The sequence below is a fragment of the Lissotriton helveticus genome, chromosome 9, assembly GCF_964261635.1.
Source record: "Lissotriton helveticus chromosome 9, aLisHel1.1, whole genome shotgun sequence".
Lineage (NCBI taxonomy): Eukaryota > Metazoa > Chordata > Amphibia > Caudata > Salamandridae > Lissotriton > Lissotriton helveticus.
In genome coordinates this window covers 625,633,452-625,652,355 of record NC_136070.1, presented here as the reverse complement: position 1 = coordinate 625,652,355, position 18,904 = coordinate 625,633,452, and the positions used below count along the sequence as shown (strand labels likewise).

General features: G+C 42.8%; 1 protein-coding gene and 1 long non-coding RNA gene across 2 annotated transcripts in view; one reads left to right on the top strand and one right to left on the bottom strand.

Moving 5' to 3' along the window:
• Positions 1-18,904, bottom strand: part of LOC144781706 (cytochrome P450 2F3-like) — a 229,924-nt gene that overhangs the window by 60,284 nt on the left and 150,736 nt on the right. The window contains exons 6-7 of the mRNA XM_078660681.1: positions 12,297-12,438; positions 486-673 (exon numbers count right to left, since the gene is read on the bottom strand). Coding sequence (XP_078516807.1) covers positions 486-673; positions 12,297-12,438 — 330 coding nt within the window. The remainder of the gene's footprint in view (positions 1-485; positions 674-12,296; positions 12,439-18,904) is intronic.
• LOC144781707 (uncharacterized) overlaps positions 1-18,904 on the top strand; it is a 210,476-nt gene that overhangs the window by 142,800 nt on the left and 48,772 nt on the right. The window lies entirely within an intron of this gene.

Genomic DNA, 18,904 nt, shown 5'->3' with positions numbered 1-18,904 from the left:
GCCGGAGCCAGGAAGAAGAGGACAGAGGAGAGATGCTGTGGCCGTAGCAAAGTACGTGTTTTTTAAAACTTTTTTGTTCCCCTTCACCCACCTGGGTCTGATAGCAGCTGCTACTGCAATTACATCCAAAGTAAGAGCTGAGGATAACATATCATCCAATGAGACCCTTTACACTGGGCTCAAGCATGGTGCCCAGATGGCCACATATCTTGTCCAAATGTTTCAGGATGAAGTGTGCTCAATGATGCTCTATGAGATGGAACTGTGGGGACTATGTAGAAAAGTTTAAAGTTGAACATTAGCCAGAACCATTTCTGGGAAAGAGCACTGCACCCTTTGCAATCAGCAAGAAATGCTGTCCTAGAGGAGAATTTGAAATTAAAAAGGAAATACACACAATCATCTTCACATAGAATCTGTCTCAACACCAGACAACAAAAGTTAAATATATTACTGATGTCTAATACTAATCAAGGAATCCTCACCTCGGGCAGGTCGTAGCCTCTGAACTTGATGTCCCGGGTCACAGTGTGAGGCACGCTCATGGGGACGATGTCTGCATATCGCTGAATCTCGTAGATCACGGCTTCTGTGTAGGGCATCTTGATTCTATCTTCCATGCTGGGCTGGCGGTCCCGCCCAATAACACTATCAATCTCTTCATAGACCTTTTCTATGGGCAGGGAAAGGCAAAATACTTACTAGTTAGTTCAGATGTCACTTCATAAATTAGCTGATTCAGGAATACTGAAAGGAGAATAAGACCGTCTGACTCTTCAAGTATGCCAAATATGAATCATTTAAATACACCCACTAGAGTGCAGTTTTAGCAAATCGTGGGGCATATTATCAAGGGCTTTTATCTCCGCTTTCTTGGCTTTAAAAGCCAAGAAAGCGGAGATAAAAATATCACCCTATTACCTAGCTGTCGCTAACACCAGTTAGCGACAGCTAGTAGGAGATAGCGACCATCTTGGGCCCCACTTTGCATGTCAGTGATATTTATCACTAATGACATGCAAAGTGGGCGTGCCAAGATGTTAGCGACTGGAAACAGTCGCTAACATCGCTATCTCCTATTACCAACTTTTGGAGATATTCGCGCTAAGCGCGAATATCTCCTGAACGAACTGCATACACATGTCTTATTCATTGATGCCCGGGGTTTGTTTTGTTAGGGGGGGGGAGGTTTCCATTGGGGAGTTGGGGGGTAACCTGCATAAAAGAAAAATAAAGGCAGATCAGAATATCCTGCCGTACAGTTGCATTGCTAGGCTCTTCGCCAGTTCTGGCATGCTCCCACATACCGCCGCCCGGCCTTCGGGATGTGGGCTGATGGGCCGTGTGAAAAGTTACACGTGGCTTGACGGAATGTCATTATTTTTATGGAACTGTCGGCGCAACTGTTTGTATACTGTAACTGTCTGCGACAAAAATAAAGTAAAAAAAAAAAAAAAACGCGAATATCTCCAAAAGCTAACACCTGCCCTGAGCAGTTCTTAGCCATGTTATCCAATGGGAGGTGGATAACATGGCTAAGAGCATTAGCTCGGTAATGCATGAATATCGCTGACTTTTCAGCGATATTCATGCATTGCGGCCGTTTTTTATCGCATTTGCGATAAACCTTGGTAATACCAAGGTTTATCTGCGATAAAAATCGCCGCAGCTCAGCGGTAAAATTTTGTCTCTAACCAAGCAATAGCGATAATTATCGCTATTGCTTGGTAATATGCCCCCTTGCCTTTTATCTCTTATTGTCCTTTGTGAACATCAGCAGTTTGCTTGCTGCCTTTTGTTTGTGTACACAGTATGTTGTCACACTTAACAACTTAAATTTGCTTAATACAACTTTACAAATGGCAGACGGATCCTGTGTAACCTTTGTAACGATGTAACATGTAACTGTGATCTGATGCTCATGTAAAGCGCTCTGATACCTCCGGGTCTAGCCAGCACTATATAAAACCTTTAAAATAAATCAGGCTTTGTTGCACTGAGCACTGCAGGCCTCACCTCTTCAATGATTCCAAATGCACAGCTTTGGACCATTCTTCTATGTGAAGCTCCCCATCTCTTTTGCTGGCTTGGGACCTGCAAGTGCAAGGCTGACAGGATTTGTGGTGGTTGTGCTTCTTTAAACCATCTCACACTTTCTTGATCAATGAGATGGCTTTGACTATGTGATAGTTTTGCTTTCACTTCATATTCATATCGTTGAGTCCTGTTACATTCTAAACTCATATGTATTGAGAGGGATGAAAACAGGCCTAATGTAAACAGCTCTGTTAGTACCAAAGGAGGAGTGGATTCTGAATATTGAGCAGGGATTATTGGTATATCTTAATATCCGGCCCCAAATTTTGAGGACAACAAAATTGACAGATATGTATGTATACATTTTCTATATCTAGCCCCATATACAGGTACCATGACAATATCACAGAGTGGTGGAAGTTATCCTTAGGGTTTCCAGGTGTATGAATTAATTGAATATTGCTTGCTAATAACTTTGCGCCTGTTTGAGGAATCTCCATTAAACTTAAAAAAACTATAGCTTTTGTACAGGTGATTCGTTAAGGGGGTGAAAAAAAAACAAGGGGGTCCCAATCTGGTTTTTCCGCCATTAACTGTTTTATGTTGGGTAGGGCATAAACGGTCCGTCGAATTTTCATGAAATCTGGCAGGATTAGAGAATATGAATGAATGAATGAAGAGACATTTCTAAAGTGCATGGCTACCCGGGGGCATCCCAGCGCTAGTAGCAGTGTGACTTCAACCACGGGCGGAGTTAAGAGAACAGATACTTTTTCAGTTGCTTTCGGAAGGAGAGATAGTTAGGCTCCAAACGAATCTCAGGGGGCAGAAGGTTCCAAAGTTTCGCTGCATTATAAGAGAATCGACGGCCTCCACTATGCCATCTTCTAATTTTTGGAACTGACGCTAGATGTTTATTATCCGACCTTAAAGACCTTATTGAACAATAGGGTCGCATGATGGAGCTGATGGTGGGAGGGCCTTTTCCTGAGAGAACTTTGTGTGAGATACATAGGGCTTTAAACTGGATTCTCTCCTGGATGGGAAGCCAGTGCAACGCTGCAAGTGCAGGTTTAGCAGATGTGCGCTTAGAGGTGTTCATAAGCACACGTGCAGCACAGTTTTGCACTACCTGCAGTTTTTTAGTAGTGGTTAATGGAGCTCCCAGATATAATGCGTTTGCGTAGTCCATGCGTGACAAAATCAGTGCCTGTACCAGCAGTCGTCTCGCGGTGCAGGGTAGCAATGGAGGCTGCAAACTTACGAGTCTGCTCTTTGAAATCAAGATTGCGATCCAGCCAGACACCGAAACTCTTGATTTGTTCTTTAGGGACCTGAGGTGTTCCTAGACAGCTGGGCCAGAGTGAGTCAATGCTCAACATTTTTGGGTTACCCAGGGGCATTAATTCGGTCTTAGCTCCATTGAGTTTTAAATAAGAGCCACCCATCTAGCTCGATACCTTTTCAAGGCATAAGGCTAATCCTGATCCTGAGGCATCCTGTTGATTAAGTGAAACCATCAATTGGGTATCATCAGCATAAGTGATGATCTGAATGCCAAAAGGTGTTACTACTTCAGCTCGGGAACTCATATAAACATTGAATAGAGTGGGGTTCAAGGAAGAACAATGGGTAACCCCACATCTAAGAGGCATTTGGTTAGAAGTGGTCTCCTCATCGAATTCTACAAATGATCTGTCCTCCAAAAAGGACTGTAACCATTTTTACGCAGTTCCTGCAACTCTTGCCTTTCTGAGTCTTTGGATTAGCAGATGATGGTATACTGTGTCGAAGGCTGAGCTGAGATCTAAAAATATAAGGGCAGCGCAGTCCCCTCCATCCAGAATTTGTCTTAGCTCTTCCACCACTGTTAACAGTGCAGTTTCTGTGCCTTGATGTGGTCTAAACCCAGTTTGTGAAGGATAAAGACAATTGTGATTTTCCAGAAATTATGAAAAGATGTGATTTACATGTTTTTCAGCTAGTTTTCCGATTCCTGGTAAAAGTGAAATCGGACGGTAGTTTGCCAGCACTTCAGGATATAAGTTGGGCTTTTTGAGAAGTGCTCTAACCATATCTTGTTTCCATTGGTAAGGCACTAGTCTTGAAGCCAGTGAAGCAGTTATCACATTTAGGATCACTGGGGATATAGTATCTGGAATTAGATTTAAAATATTATGGTGAGCAGCATCTGATAGTGCTCCCGAATTAAGATTACTAAGAAGCCCTTGAAGGGATGTCAAGTTCAAGGGGGGGATAACTTCCAGCCGACCGTCTTTATTTGGTCTTTAATATCCCATAGGGATAGAGTTTGAGGGGGCGTTGGTCGAGGTTAAGATTCATATATACTTTGAATTTTGTCTGAAAAGAACTCTACAATTCGATTGCATCATAAAAGAGTATCCTCCAAAGCAATGGTGGGGCGAGGAGGATTTAGAAGTGATTTTGCAATCCAAAAGGTATCGCGAGGGCAGTTGGCTGCGAAAGTGATTTGGAATATGGTGTGCAGATCACCCTTTTTGGTATTACTGGTAAGTAGAGTAAGAATTTTAAAAGTTATAAGTCATCTGAAATGAAATGAAATGAAATGAAAAAGGGTTTTATTAAGCGCTACAGCTGCCCTGAGGCGTCCAGGCGCTAAGACTAGAACAGTGCCTTCAAAAAATAAATCAAGAGGTGGTCTAATTAGTTAAAAAGAAAGGTCTTGAGCTGTTTACGAAAGCTCAACAAATTAGAATTAGTTCTAAGATGAAGGGGAAGTGCGTTCCATAATTTAGAGGCATTATAGGCAAAAGATTGGCCTCCTGCTCTAGCTCTCTGAATCCTGGGGACTTTAGCCAGGAAAGCATGTGATGAGCGGAGTGATTTGTTGGGTTGGTAGGGTAAGATCAGGGAGTGACTAATTTCTGGACCGGATTTCCAATATGCTTGGTGAGCAATGCACATAGATTTAAACTTGACTCTCTCCCTAATGGGAAGCCAGTGCAGAGCTCTTATGCCAGGCTTTATTGAAATTCTACATGGAATTCCAAGCAATGTGCGAGCTGCGCAGTTTTGAGTCCGCTGAAGTTTTTGCAGAGTGTACTCAGGCGCCCCAAGGTACAAAGCATTACTGAAATCAAGGCGGGATTGAATTAAGCCTTGTATCACTATCTGCTTGGCCTCAAAGGGAAGAAGTGGAAGGATTCTTTTTATCATCCTAAGGAGGCCAAAGCAGGTCGCTGACACCTTGGTCGCCTGTGTATTGAAGGTCAATGATTTATCCAGTCACACCCCCAGACATTTGATGTTATCTCTGGGAGTGGGAGCTGCGCCCATGCTCAGAGGCCATAACAGCTCCAAGGTAGAGGGGGCTGATGGGCCCAGGAGCATAAGCTCCGTTTTATCGTCATTGAGCTTCAAACAGGACTTCGTCATCCAGCTCTTAACCTGTTCCAGGCATGTTGGTAATTTAGACTGTGGTTGGGAGCCATTCTTTTGCACAAGGGAGACCACTAGCTGGGTGTCGTCCGCATAGGTAATGATGTTGATACCATGCGGACGAACAATCCCAGCCAGCGGTCTCATGTATGCATTAAAGAGCGTAGGGCTCAATGAAGAGCCCTGCGGCACCCCACAGCCCAAAGGCTTGCTTGAAGAGACAGATGTGCCTTCAAAGACCTGGAAAGTTTGATCACTTAAGAAGGACTTGAACCAGGCCAAGGCTTCTCCTGATATTCCCAGGTCAAAGAGACGGTTTAGAAGGATTTTATGATTTACCGTGTCAAAGGCGGCGCTCAGATCAAGGAGGATCACTGCCACTGATCCTCCCTGATCCAAGATCCGCCTCGTTTCCTCTGTTACGGCCAACAGAGCAGTCTCCGTCCCATGTTTGGGGCAGAAACCTCAAGCAGATGGTTGCGCTCGAGAAACTGAGTTAGAACGATGTTAATGTGTTTCTCGAGGATCTTGGTTGCCCAGGGGAGCAGTGAGATTGGACGGTAGTTGTTAGAATTGCCCGGGTCAAGAGTGGGTTGCTTCAGCAAAGCTCGAACCATGGCATTTATCCAGGCCGGTGGCACTATCCCACTCGTTTTGGAAGAGTTCAACAACTCCATAAGTGTGGGAAGAATGGCTTTATCGGCCAAGACCAACGTGCCTGGAGGAGCAGGGTCGCATGGAGAGCCAGATTTTATTTGGTGTATTAGGAGCTCGAGGGTTTCGAGATGCCACAGAGGAAAATGGACTAAGTTGTTTTGGAAGGAGACTTCTGTTTCTGTAGCCGGATCAGATCTTTGGATAGGCAGTTCTACAACTGGATCTGGGAAGGAGAGATAGATTGTATTTACTTTAAGAAAGAAAAAGTTAGCCAATTCATCACATCGGAGAAGTGGATTGTCATTGCCTGCCGAGGGAGATGGCAGCCTAGTCAGAGTTTTTACTATCTGATAGATCTCTTTAGGCTTAGACTTGGCGGACATTATCTTTTCATTATAGTAGGCCGATTGTATGATTTTTATTTCGGATTTATAAGTCCTAATGGCTTCCCTATAAATGGCTTTGTCCGTGGTGTCGTAAGTCATGTGCCACTTTCTTTCCAATCTCTTACAGAGGCGTTTTTTATCCCTGAGCTCTTCTGAATACCAGGGCGCTGTTTTTTGCTGCCTTTTTGTGCCAGAAGTACGGAGGGGAAGTGTGGAATCCAAGGAGCTTGTGATCCAGTTGTTAAATAGGTTATTGTTGGTGCAGGGGTCGCAAGAGAGTGAAGGTCTAGTAGTGGTAAGGTATTGGTCCAGTTGTCTACACGAAGTTTAGACCAGTTTAGTGTTTTTCGTGGGAGGGAGATGAGAGATGGAGATTTATATGTAGTCCAAGTAAAAGGGATCAAGAAATGATCGGTCCAGGGGAGGCGACTAATAGTGCCCACTTTGAGATGTTCACAGTTACTAAATACTGGGTCTAAAAGGTGACCTTTAACATGTGTCGAAGATGGGACAAGTTGCTCTAGTTGGATTGCAGCCAAACTAGCTGTCATTTCTATGGCGATGGTATCTGAGGTGTTATCAAAATGGATATTAAAATCTCCAAGTAGTGTAAAGTTTGAGGGAGATGTGACCAATTCTGCCACAGCGGAGGGGAGAGCTGTTTGAAATTGTTTAATTGGTCCAAAGGGACGGTAGATGAGAATACCAGAAAAACTGCTATTGGGAGAGAGTTCAATAACAAAGGGCATGCTTTCACAATCAACAATAGGCTCCGCCAAACAACAACATACATAAATGTCCTTATATATAATAGCAAGCCCTCCGCCTTTACCCTGAGGGCGACCTAAACGGGCTATCTGATAGCCAGGTGTAAGGGCTTGCACCAGGTCAGGCTGAGAGTCTTGGGTCAACCAGGTTTCAGTCAAAAAGACTACATCCGGGGTATGTTCGTCCAGCAACAAAGATATTTCTAGGCTGTGTTTTGGGAGGGACCTACAGTTATGAAGAAACATGCGGTAGTCCTTTACATCAGGCTGAATCGATAGACTAGTAAGCTCAGTCTTGCAATGAGGGCAGAGACAGGGAGTCTCCAAAGGGTGGAAGTGGTGACAACAGCTTGCTAATATAGGGGGTCGTAGTTGGTGTAGGAGGTCCATGCTATAAATCTGCCTCTGTCTCGACAAAGGGGCAGGGGGGTTGGCCCCTGGTCCCGGTCGGGCGCGGACGGGCGCAGACGGGCTTGCCTTTGGAGCGCCGCCGGCGCCCCCGCTGCGCGGACGAGAAGGCATGCGATTTTTATACGGTACAGAGGAGGGTGGGAGGCATCCTGCAGCTAGACAAAACCCCTTTGTCCTTTCAAGATGGCGGCTGTGAGCCCCTGTCCCTGTCCCTCAGCGTCAGCGCCTAATCGGCTGCGCAGGGGATCCGGGTTCGAGGTGTGAGAGCTCCACGAATATTTTAAAATTCCACCGCAAGTAAGTGAGTCTACTTGCAGTGAAACGGCGCAAAAAATAAACAAATGCACTATATGCATCTATACTTAGTTATATCTGTGACCACGGTACTTTAGCGGAATTCCACTAAATTTAGCAAAGGTACATGTTAATGACGTCATTATCTGATTGGATAATAACTACCTTTAAGAAAGGTTAAAGCAGCCTCAGATATAGGTAAGTATTAGGCTATATATTTTTCCCTACCAAGTAATACATTAGTAAAACTATTATACATTTCTAGATATTCTATACTCCTTTTTTTACAGTGTACCACACTACTTCCTAGGAGGTACTGCTGTTTGTGAAAACAAAATATATATATATATATATATATATATATATATATATATATATATATATATATATATATATATATATATATATACATTAAAAGAATGAAAAAAACACTGTAATACACTATATTTCACAAATATAGTTTAGTACAGTGTATTGGCCGTTTTTATCATCTTTAGGTTTGTAAAAACAGTGTATGCAGTACCAAAGAAGAACCTAAAAAATACCATGCAACTTGCATTTTTCAAAACAAAATTACTAAAAATGCAGTACTTACAGGTACCAGTGCAGTACTCCGTAAAAGTATTTAAAAATATGTAGAACATTATAAATACATGTCCCTACCTATTACTACTTTTAAAAGTGGCAATCAAGTGGTAAAAACATATAAATAAATCTCCCTACCTATTACCACTTTAATAAAATGGTAAATGGTAGGGAACAACAATAAAATCTATTACTTACCTATTTCTACTGCCCTGACATAGAACACAGCTAAATTGTAGTAGAAACAATATGGCTGCTTTTTAGTTTTCTAAAAGAAAGCCATTATCAAAATTATCAAATTATATACTGGTTTGCTATCTCCATGTCCCACAGTATACCGTGTAGTTACCATGGTATACTGTGGACCAAAATATAACTAAGGCCTAGTATGATTGTATTGCAGTACCACTGCATCACACATGGTGTTGCATGGGCAATTCAATACCTCCGTCAGATTTACAAAGCAACGCAAGGCCACAATACATGGCCCTGCGTTGCTTGGTAAATCTGTGGAAACATAAGGTAGCACAATTTTCTGTTTTGCGTTTCTCTGAAAACCATTATCTACATTACTGCTAAATTTGACATGCATCAGTATGCCACTCCACTGTACACCACTACACTATACACCCCTCCCCTGTATGTTATTCTAGTATATGTCACTGCAGTCCACACAACTCCACTCTACGCCAATCCATTCAAAACCACTCCACTCTACGCCACTTCATTAGACGCCTCTCTACTCTACGACACTCCACTCTGGGCTGCTCCACTCTATGCTATTACACTGTTCACAACTCCACTGCACCCCAATCCACTCCACGCTATTACACTGTATGCAACTTCACTCTACATCACTCCAGTCTACGCCACTCCACTGTATACCACTGCACTGTATGCTACTCCATTATAAGCTATTCCACACTGCCTCGTTCCACTGCACACCACTCCAATCTACACTGTTCAACTGTATGCCACGCCACTCTACAACACTCCACTGTAGCCTATTCCACTGTATGTCACCCCACTGTAAGCTAATCCACTCTAGGCCACTCCAATATATGCCACTTCACTCTACGCCACTCCATTCTACGCTATTCCATTGGACGCAACACCAATATATGCCACTCCACTGTATGATATTATACTCTACCCCATTCCATTGTATGGCACTCCAGTCTACACCACTCCACTGAATGCCACTCCACTGCACGCAACTCCACTATACGCTAATCCACTGTATGCCACTCCACTCTATGCTATTCCATTGAATGCTATTCGACTCAATGACACTGCAGTGTACACTATTTCACAGCATGCCGCTCCACCATTCGACACTCCAGTCAAGGCCACTCCAGTGTACACACTACTCAACTCTACGCCTCTACATGCCACGCTAGTACTTTGGATGCCACTCCTACACCGCTACCCTGTATGCTATTTCACTCTACTCTGCTCCACTGTATGCCATGCCACTGTACACCACTCCACTATACACTATACACTATTCCACTCTATGCAATTCCACTCTACGCAATTTCAACTGTAATCCACTCTATGCTATTCGGCTGTGTGCCACACCACTTTACGATATTACACTTTATGCCAATCCACTCTATATGGCATTCACTCCACTGACTCCAATGTATGCCACTTCAATCTAAACTACTCCACTATACGCCACTGTACTTTGTACTACTCCCCTATACGCGATTCCACTCCATACCACTCCACTCTACGCTAGTCCACTGTATGCTGCTGAACTCTATGACACTCCAGGGCACAATATTTTTCTGTATGCCACTCCACTGTACCCTACTACACTGTACACCACTCCAGTATACTCTCCTCCACTTTATATAACTCCACTGTACAAAGCTCTACTACACTCTATGCCACTCTACTAGACTCTACTTCCCTTCATCCCTATACATTCCACTGTCCAAGTTTCTACTCAACTCTAACCTCGTAAACTGTATTGCACAGCACTTTACCCCACTCTATGACAGTTTCCAACACTGTAGGATAGAGTACTACACTATACAGTATGAGACACTACAATGTATAATGGTTTACTCTACTGTATTCTACCACACTTCAATCTACTCCACTCCGTGGAACTCTACTCTACAACGCATCAATACACTATAATATTCTTTACTCCACACTATTTTACCCCACTTCCCTCTACTCCACTGTACAAGACTGTACCTCATTCTACACCAGTGTACAACAAACCACTCTTTGCCTCTCCAATGTACAACACACTACTGTGCTCTATGCAACCCCACTCTACAACACTCTACTACAATATATTCCACTCTACAACACTTTACTCCAGTCTATATCCCTATACTCCACTGTAGAACACTGTACTACACTGTGTGCCACTGTACAACTCTAAACTCCACTCCATGCTGCTCTATGACACTTTAGTCCACTGTACGCAACTCTTTGTATGCCACTGCACTCCACTTTACTCCACTCTACTCTATGACACAGTACTCCACTCTACTCAGCTTAGTCCACTACTCCACTCTACGGCACTCCTCTCTACGGCACTCTATGCAGTTCTACTGTAGACCACTGTACATCAGGCCACTCTACCGCACTCTACAATATCGTACTGTACTCTATGCCACTACACTCTACAAAATCTATTAAACTGTGTGCCACTCTGCTCTACTTTAGTCTACAACACTTTACAATACTCTACGATACACCACTGCACTGGACTGTACAATACAGTAGTCCAATTTATGACCCTTTACTCAACTGTATGCCATGTACACCATCTACTAGACTCCACACCACCATACTCTATGATGCACCACTACACTCTATGACACTTTACTCCACTCTGTGCTACCACACTCTATTGTAATCCACTCCACTATACTCCTCTCTACTATACTTTATTTCACTTTACACCACTGTACCACACTTTGCTCTATGCTGCTCCAGTGTCCAGCACTCTGCTCCACTCTACAGCACTATACTGCACTCTTAGCCACTTTACTCCAGTCTATGCCCAACCACTCTACACCACTGCTCTACACTGTATGACACTGTATGACACTGTATGACACTCAATAACATGTCAACTCCAGTCCTCTCTATGACATGCCACTCCACTATATGACATGGCACTGCACTCTATGACACAGTCCTCCACTGTACTGTACGACACTCCTCTAGATAATACTCCACATTACAACACTCTACTCCACCCTACTCCACTCTATGCCACACCACTTTACAACACTCAACTCTACTCCTCTCTACAATACTGCACTCTATGGAACTCAACTTTACAAGTCTCCCTTACACTACACTGTATGACACTCTACTTAATAACACCTGGCACTATGATTTGAAACACATTTTTATTAAAAAAAAAGAAAACACTGTATTTCAATAGAAATAACAAAAGTTAAGGATAAGTTATAGTTAGGAAATCTTTATTTATTCTTTCTATACAAACCCAACTTGAACTACCCAAACATTTGAAATTCTAAAGTTATAGTTATAACTTAAATTTCAAATGTATGCATCACCTTCAAATTACTATGTCACGCACCTCTGTACACATTATTGTCACCTCACAGCCACACTACATTAATCATAACTCACCACTCTACCATGCACTGTGTTCGCCCAGATTACATAATTTCAGATGTGATAAGTGTTGTTATGAATGCAATGATTTCTTATGCTTTGGGCTCAGTCCCCCTTTTACCTTCGACTTCCGGGTGCCTTAGCAGAATTCTGAATCCATATCTCAGTGTAGAGCCCACAGTCTCTGTTCCAGCAAAGAAGACATTGACTGTGGTTTTCAACATGGTCTCGTAGTTGAAGTGACTGGTGGGATTTTTCTTTTCCTATGTGAAAAATGAGATTATATATTTGACATTTAGTCACACACATACCCAGTATACCCAAATATTCTCCATTAACACAGATTCCCAGATAAGACTCTACCATTCCCTCACCTACTCTTCATGTGAGCATATATTACTGCCTCAGTAAAAGAAATGCTTTTCTGTGCTCTTCAGATGGAAAAAGTGCATGGAAATCAGCCCAGAATCAGGAAATCACAGGCAAAAAATGGCCCAGTAACTATGGAAAATATATATTATTACCCTTTCTGATTCAAAAAAGCCCTAAATTGCACAACACAGGGTCGTGATGATAAACACATGCCCATACAGCAGTACCATTAAATGACCAACCTCTTTAATATATAAACTATATTCTGAATGTGTGTTTAACTGTGTGCCTTTATTAACCTATTGTAGTGCGTTGCTATGTATCCATGCAGAAGAGAGACATTAATATATTTAGTGAAGTTATAATAAATATATTTATTATAACGGAATGTGTAGCCTTTCCTAAATGTATTGGATACAATCAGAAATGCTAATTGTACTTATTTAGAGTCTATTCTGAATCTAATATTGGGATAACTTGTAACTAGGCCAGAGTGCACATTTTACATTTCTATAAGATGTGTTGCAAGTCCCAGTTTTAATGTTTTTTTGTAGGTGTCTTATTATGTGCCTTGTTAAGTTAGAATAGGGTTTTTTTGCATTTCATTGGATTAGCTCACTCCTGAACTTTTTAAATATAATTTGTCCTCGGAGATGAAGATTGAGATGGTGGGGGAGACCTCCTGCTCCAGGCCGACAGAACTAATGTTACAGCCAGGTCCCTCCAAATATTTAAACCTTTGACTGAGAGCTGGGAAGCTCGGGAGTCTACCTGCTCCCAGAGAACACTGTCTTTTGATTGGTTTGTTTTGTGAAAATTGATCAGAAGAAGCCTTCTAGAATCTTCTTTTATGGTTTAATTGGGTAAGCTTTAGAAAAGTAAAGCAGATCCTATCCTGACTTCTCTGAGAGAAGACTCCTTCTCATCTCTCTAGATTTCCCCTGCCCGGAGTATTGGGGTTCATGCTTGAGGCCCTATTCTTCCCTTTTTGGGCCTTACATTTCATTCATTTGATGTTGACATCTTCCCCTTAGAATTTTGCCTGCTGTATGTTATTCTATTTTGCATATTGCTTCTGATCATAAAAATCCAGATTGCATGATCATTTAAATATTTATTATCTTACTATATTTTTCTTCCAATATTGCTAACTTTTTTAACTCATCTCAACAAAATTTAGTTAATAACACCCTTAAGATTGAACACTATCCTCTCTGTCGTTCTTATGGAACCACATTGGTTTCACTGTACTTGGAAAGTCTCCCTGAGTTAGCTCCTTTCTTGCACTTCGACAATCAAAGAGTTATACGAATAGTGGGGGATTCTCTTTGATGGTTATACCAAGAGATGGAGATTCAAGAAACCCCGATCTGTCAGCCGTTTTTATTGCTTTATTGGTGTGAACTTAGAACAAGCTTACTTCTAAGGCCTGGGCATCCTATGCATCTGTGCTTCTGTTGGGAGTACAATACTTGTAATACATAAATACTGCATCATATTGTATCTTATAGAGTGATGATTAGGTGGTAATCCATCTGTCTTACATTTACCACAGGTTGATTGGGCGGTAATCCATTTGTCTAACATTTACCACAGGTTTTGCAAATATCTAACCATCTCAAAAAGAAAGCCTGTGAAGATGGTAAACACACTTTCTACTATGGCCCTTATTATAAGTGCCTCTACAAAATGGTTTGATAACTATGGCATCTTGTAAATTCCGACTCCCCGGAGTCTAAGTTTAGCAAGTGCAAAAAATACCACCGAAATATGTGTTTTGGGAAATAGTATGCAGATTTTGATGCTTCCTGTGCCAAAAGCTGCATGTTCCAGAAAATCCAGGTTTGGCCTGCCCATATTTATAACAAAACTCATATTTGTGATGTGACCGGTAACCGCAGTTACAACACATATTGCAATAAATGATGAAGGCCCAGGCAAATTAAATGGAGCTATATCAGTACTGGACAGCAGTAATACTCCTCCCCTATAATTGATAAAAGCAGTGGCACAAGGGTTTTGACCGCTCAATGCAAGCAAAGATATAGCAGTCACCACTTCCTGGTAAAAGCTGGACCGTTGATGGTTATCAGTACTCTCATTCTCTCCTTGCTGCTGGTATTTTATTTCATTTCTTCGCCCTAAATACCTTAGCATATGTCCCAGCTTCATGAGTACTTTTCCCTTCTGCAAGACGGAGAAAGGAACTTCAATTCGACTTCAGTGGTCATACAATATATAAGTGGGTGATGATAACACAGTATCTCACAACATTTCCTTCATATATGGTAGGGCTAATTTTTGGTACAACCACTTCATTACGATTTATGTCCCAAGATGTAATTTTTCAATCTGTTCTAGGCTTAGTCCTTAAGAAGCATTCACACCCATCATGAGACAGCAGTCTCTCAGAGGTCATCTTTGTACGTACTCTCTAAATACAGAGTTTAGCTTGTTAAGTTAAGGTTAAATAGAATTGCTCCCTGACTGTTTAGGTCTCGCTCAGTGGGTGTACAACCTTCCCACAGCATACCATTAGTTATTTTCGTTGTCACTCACATTTGAAATCTTTCACTTACTTAGCTCCCGTAGGCTTGTCTTCCTTGCTTTTGTTAACTCCTCCCTGGAGCATAAAACAAGTACATGTGTTCTACCTCGCTTTTGTTCTTCCATATCTTTTTTCAACACACAATTTTTTAAATGTTATATGTATTTTTATATTACCCCTGGACACGCAACATGCTTTCCCACTTTTAACACAGACATAAGGCTTCTTATTTATGCTGATTTCACCCTGTCTGACATCTCTATTGATGTTTTAGTTACCTACACCCACAATTGTTCTACTCTACATCACTCTACTCTACTCCACTCTACATCACATCACTCCAGTCTAAGCGCCTCTACCCACATCCCTCTATGTCATTCTACTCTATGCTACTCCACTCTATGTTAATTTGCGTGACTCCACCCTATGCCACTCTATGCCACTCCATCCCATCCCACTGCACTCTACTCTATACCAATCTACGCCACTCTATTCTACCCTACGCCCAAAAACTCCACTTTATGCCACTCCACTCTACACCAATCCCCTACATGCCACTCCACTCTATGCCACTTCAATACACACCACTTTACTCTATGCCACTCTACACTATGCCACTCCACTCTATGCCACTTCACTGCACATAATGCCACTATATGCCTCTGCTCAAAGCCACTCTACTCTCCACCACTCTACTCTGCTCTACACCACTCTATGCCACTCTACGCCACTCTACTCTAAGCTACTCCACTTTCTGCCATTCCACTCTACCCAACACAACTCCACTCCTCTCTACTCTACACCACTCTACTCCACATGATGCCACTCTGCACCACTCCACTCTATGCCACTCTACTCTAAGCTGCCCCATTCCTCTCTACGCCACTCTACTCTACGCCATTCTACTCTATGCCACTCTCCTCTATGCCACTGTTCTCTACGTCACTCTGCTCCATATCACTCCACACAATGCCACTCTACAGACCTCTACATACCCCACTCTATGCCACTCTACTCTAAACCACTCTACTCAATGTCACTCTACTCCATGCCACTCTACTCCACCCCATGGCATCCTATGGCACTCTACTCTACGCCTCTGCTCTGCACCACTCTACTCCATGCTCCACTCTTCTCAAAGCCACTATACTCCCCACCACTCTACTCTGCTCTACACCACTCTAGTCAACTCCATGCCACTCTACTCTATGTCACTCCGCTCTATGCCATTCCACTCTACCCAACACCACTCCACTCCTCTCTACTCTGTACCACTCAACTCCGTGACACATTACTCCACACCTCGCCACTCTGCACCATTCCTCTCTATGCCACTCTTCTTTACACCATTCTACTCTATGCCATTCTCCTTTATGCCATTGTACTCTATAACACTCAATGTCACTCCACACAATGCCAATCTACAGAACGCTACATACCCCACTTTACGCCACTCCCCTCAATGCCACTCCACTCCATGCCACTCTACTCCGCCCCACTCTAGGGCACTCCACTTTACGCCACTTCACTCTACGGTACTCTACACCACTCTATGCAACTCCACTCTATGCCACTCTATTCTACACCATTCCACTTTAAGTTACTCCAGTCTACTCTATGCCACTCTATTCCATGCAATCCTACTCCACCCTACTCTATGCCAGTCCACTCTATGCAACTCTACACCACTCTGCTCTATGTTACTCCACTGTATAACACTCTACTCAATGCCACCCTACTTTACTCTACCCCACTCTACGCCACTCTACGCTACGCTACTTCACTGTATACCGCTCCATTTAACGTCACTCTAATTCAAATTTGAATTTTATTGTTTGATTACTAAAAATCATAACAAAATGTTAAACCATATGAATTATATATACATACACAACTTTAAAAAGGAGCGAAAAAAAGGACTTTAGTTAGTGAAACAGCAGTGCAGTAATCTAGCAAGGAAAATGGATACATTGAAAAATTGTCCGAATATGCATTTGTCTTTTTCAAATCAGACTCATTAAATACCATGACAGTCACGGAGTGGTTTTAAGGAAATCTAAAAAGGGGGACAAGTAAGTATGACAGCTGGTTTTAAAAATGCTGAACAGAGTGTCCATACAGGTCTGGCTGAAGGGTGCCGATGTCCGCTTGAGTTTTTATTGCAGGGACATAGCTCGGCCAACCGGCGAAAGAATTGGTGCTTTTTCTTTCCCCAGCATTTTTGCAGCTCTGGCAACAAATTTGGTGAACTGGATGTTCAGCTTTATATTTTCCTGATTCATGGCTGCCATTATGGCCTGGCGACATGTTTGGGGGCCTAGTTTGATCCACTCCACTCTCAGTAAGATCCTTCTGTCATGTAGCAGAGCTGGGCATGCACAGGCTATGTGCTCCAAACTTTCGGAGTGGTAGCCGCATTCCCTGCATTTGATTTTGTGACTGAGGCGCCGCCATTGTATTGAATACTTTGAAAAGGGCCAATTTGCCTAGCCTTACGGCCATAAATTTGACCTTTCAGAAGAGTGAATAGGTACTTGATAAGTAGGATGACTCAACCCCCGGTTTGTAATCGGAGACGACGGCCCAAGCGTGCTTGCTTCTGGATAATTTTGCTCTGTCGGAGTGGAAAGACCTGAGCCGAACGCTTTGTTTGATTACGCTCTTCAATGCTTGTTGTGGTGGATTTGTTCCCCAATATTCCAAGACTCCAAGGAGGTGTAGGGATTGGTCCAAGTGGTGCCGATATTTTTGGCTGGAGGCGATGGTCGATATTTTTTTCCAGAGTTTGATCTCAAGACTGTTGTGCCAGGAGTTGCGCAGTCTATTGCAGAAATTGATAAAAGCACCAGCCTTGATACCATTGTGATCAAGCAGGCCAAGTTCTAGTCTGACTTGTGCCGGGGATGAGGACCTCGCCAAAGCCATGCTCGCTTAAAGATTCTGGTGGTTGATTTATTTAGTAAGATGTTTGTTGAGCCCATCATAGTCTCATGGCCATATGATAGGGAGTTTGTGATCTTGGCCTTCATTACCTTAAGCAGAGGAGTTAGGCTTGGTCCTAGTAGATGTTTTGAAAGTTTTGTCAACGCAACCTCCAGCGACAGTGTGTTAGCTTTGATGGCGTCTTTTTGTTTGGCAAAAGAAGCTCTTGAAGCAAGGAAAATTCCCAAGTATTTATAATGTGCCACTGTGTCGATGCTTTTGTTGTTGAAAAACCACCTGCTTTTCTGCTGCTTCTGTTTGCTGAAATTAATTATTTTTGTTTTTGATAGGTTCAATTCGAGAGCGTTTTCAAGTGTGTAAGGAAGTAGGTCATCAAGAAGCCTTTGCAAACCAACCTTTGTGTAACTCAATAACACAAGTTCGTCAGCGTATAACAGGTTGCTTATGCGGGTCCCGTCCAGTTGGGGCGGATGAAAGTTAACCTTGTCAAGTGTGGGGGATAGGTCAGAAATAAACTAGTTAAAAAGAACGGGCGCCAAGACGCAGCCTTGTTTGACGCCGCTTCTTGGTTGGATCTTTTGTGAGACGTGGGACCCATCGCCTAACTTTATCCTTATCCACGTCTGTGTGTGGAGTTGAATGATGGCTTGTAAGAGGACTGGGGGTATACCCCAGCAGACCACTTTTTGCTATAGGCGGCCGCGTGGCACTCGTTCAAAAGCCGCCATAAAATCAACGAAGCAGCAGTATAGTTGCATGAAGCGGATGTTGGCCTTCTCCATGAGTACGGAGAATGCAAATAGGTTACTGGTTGTGCCTGACTTGGCTACAAAGCCATTCTGGTTGAAGGGAAGACGCTGTGTTGA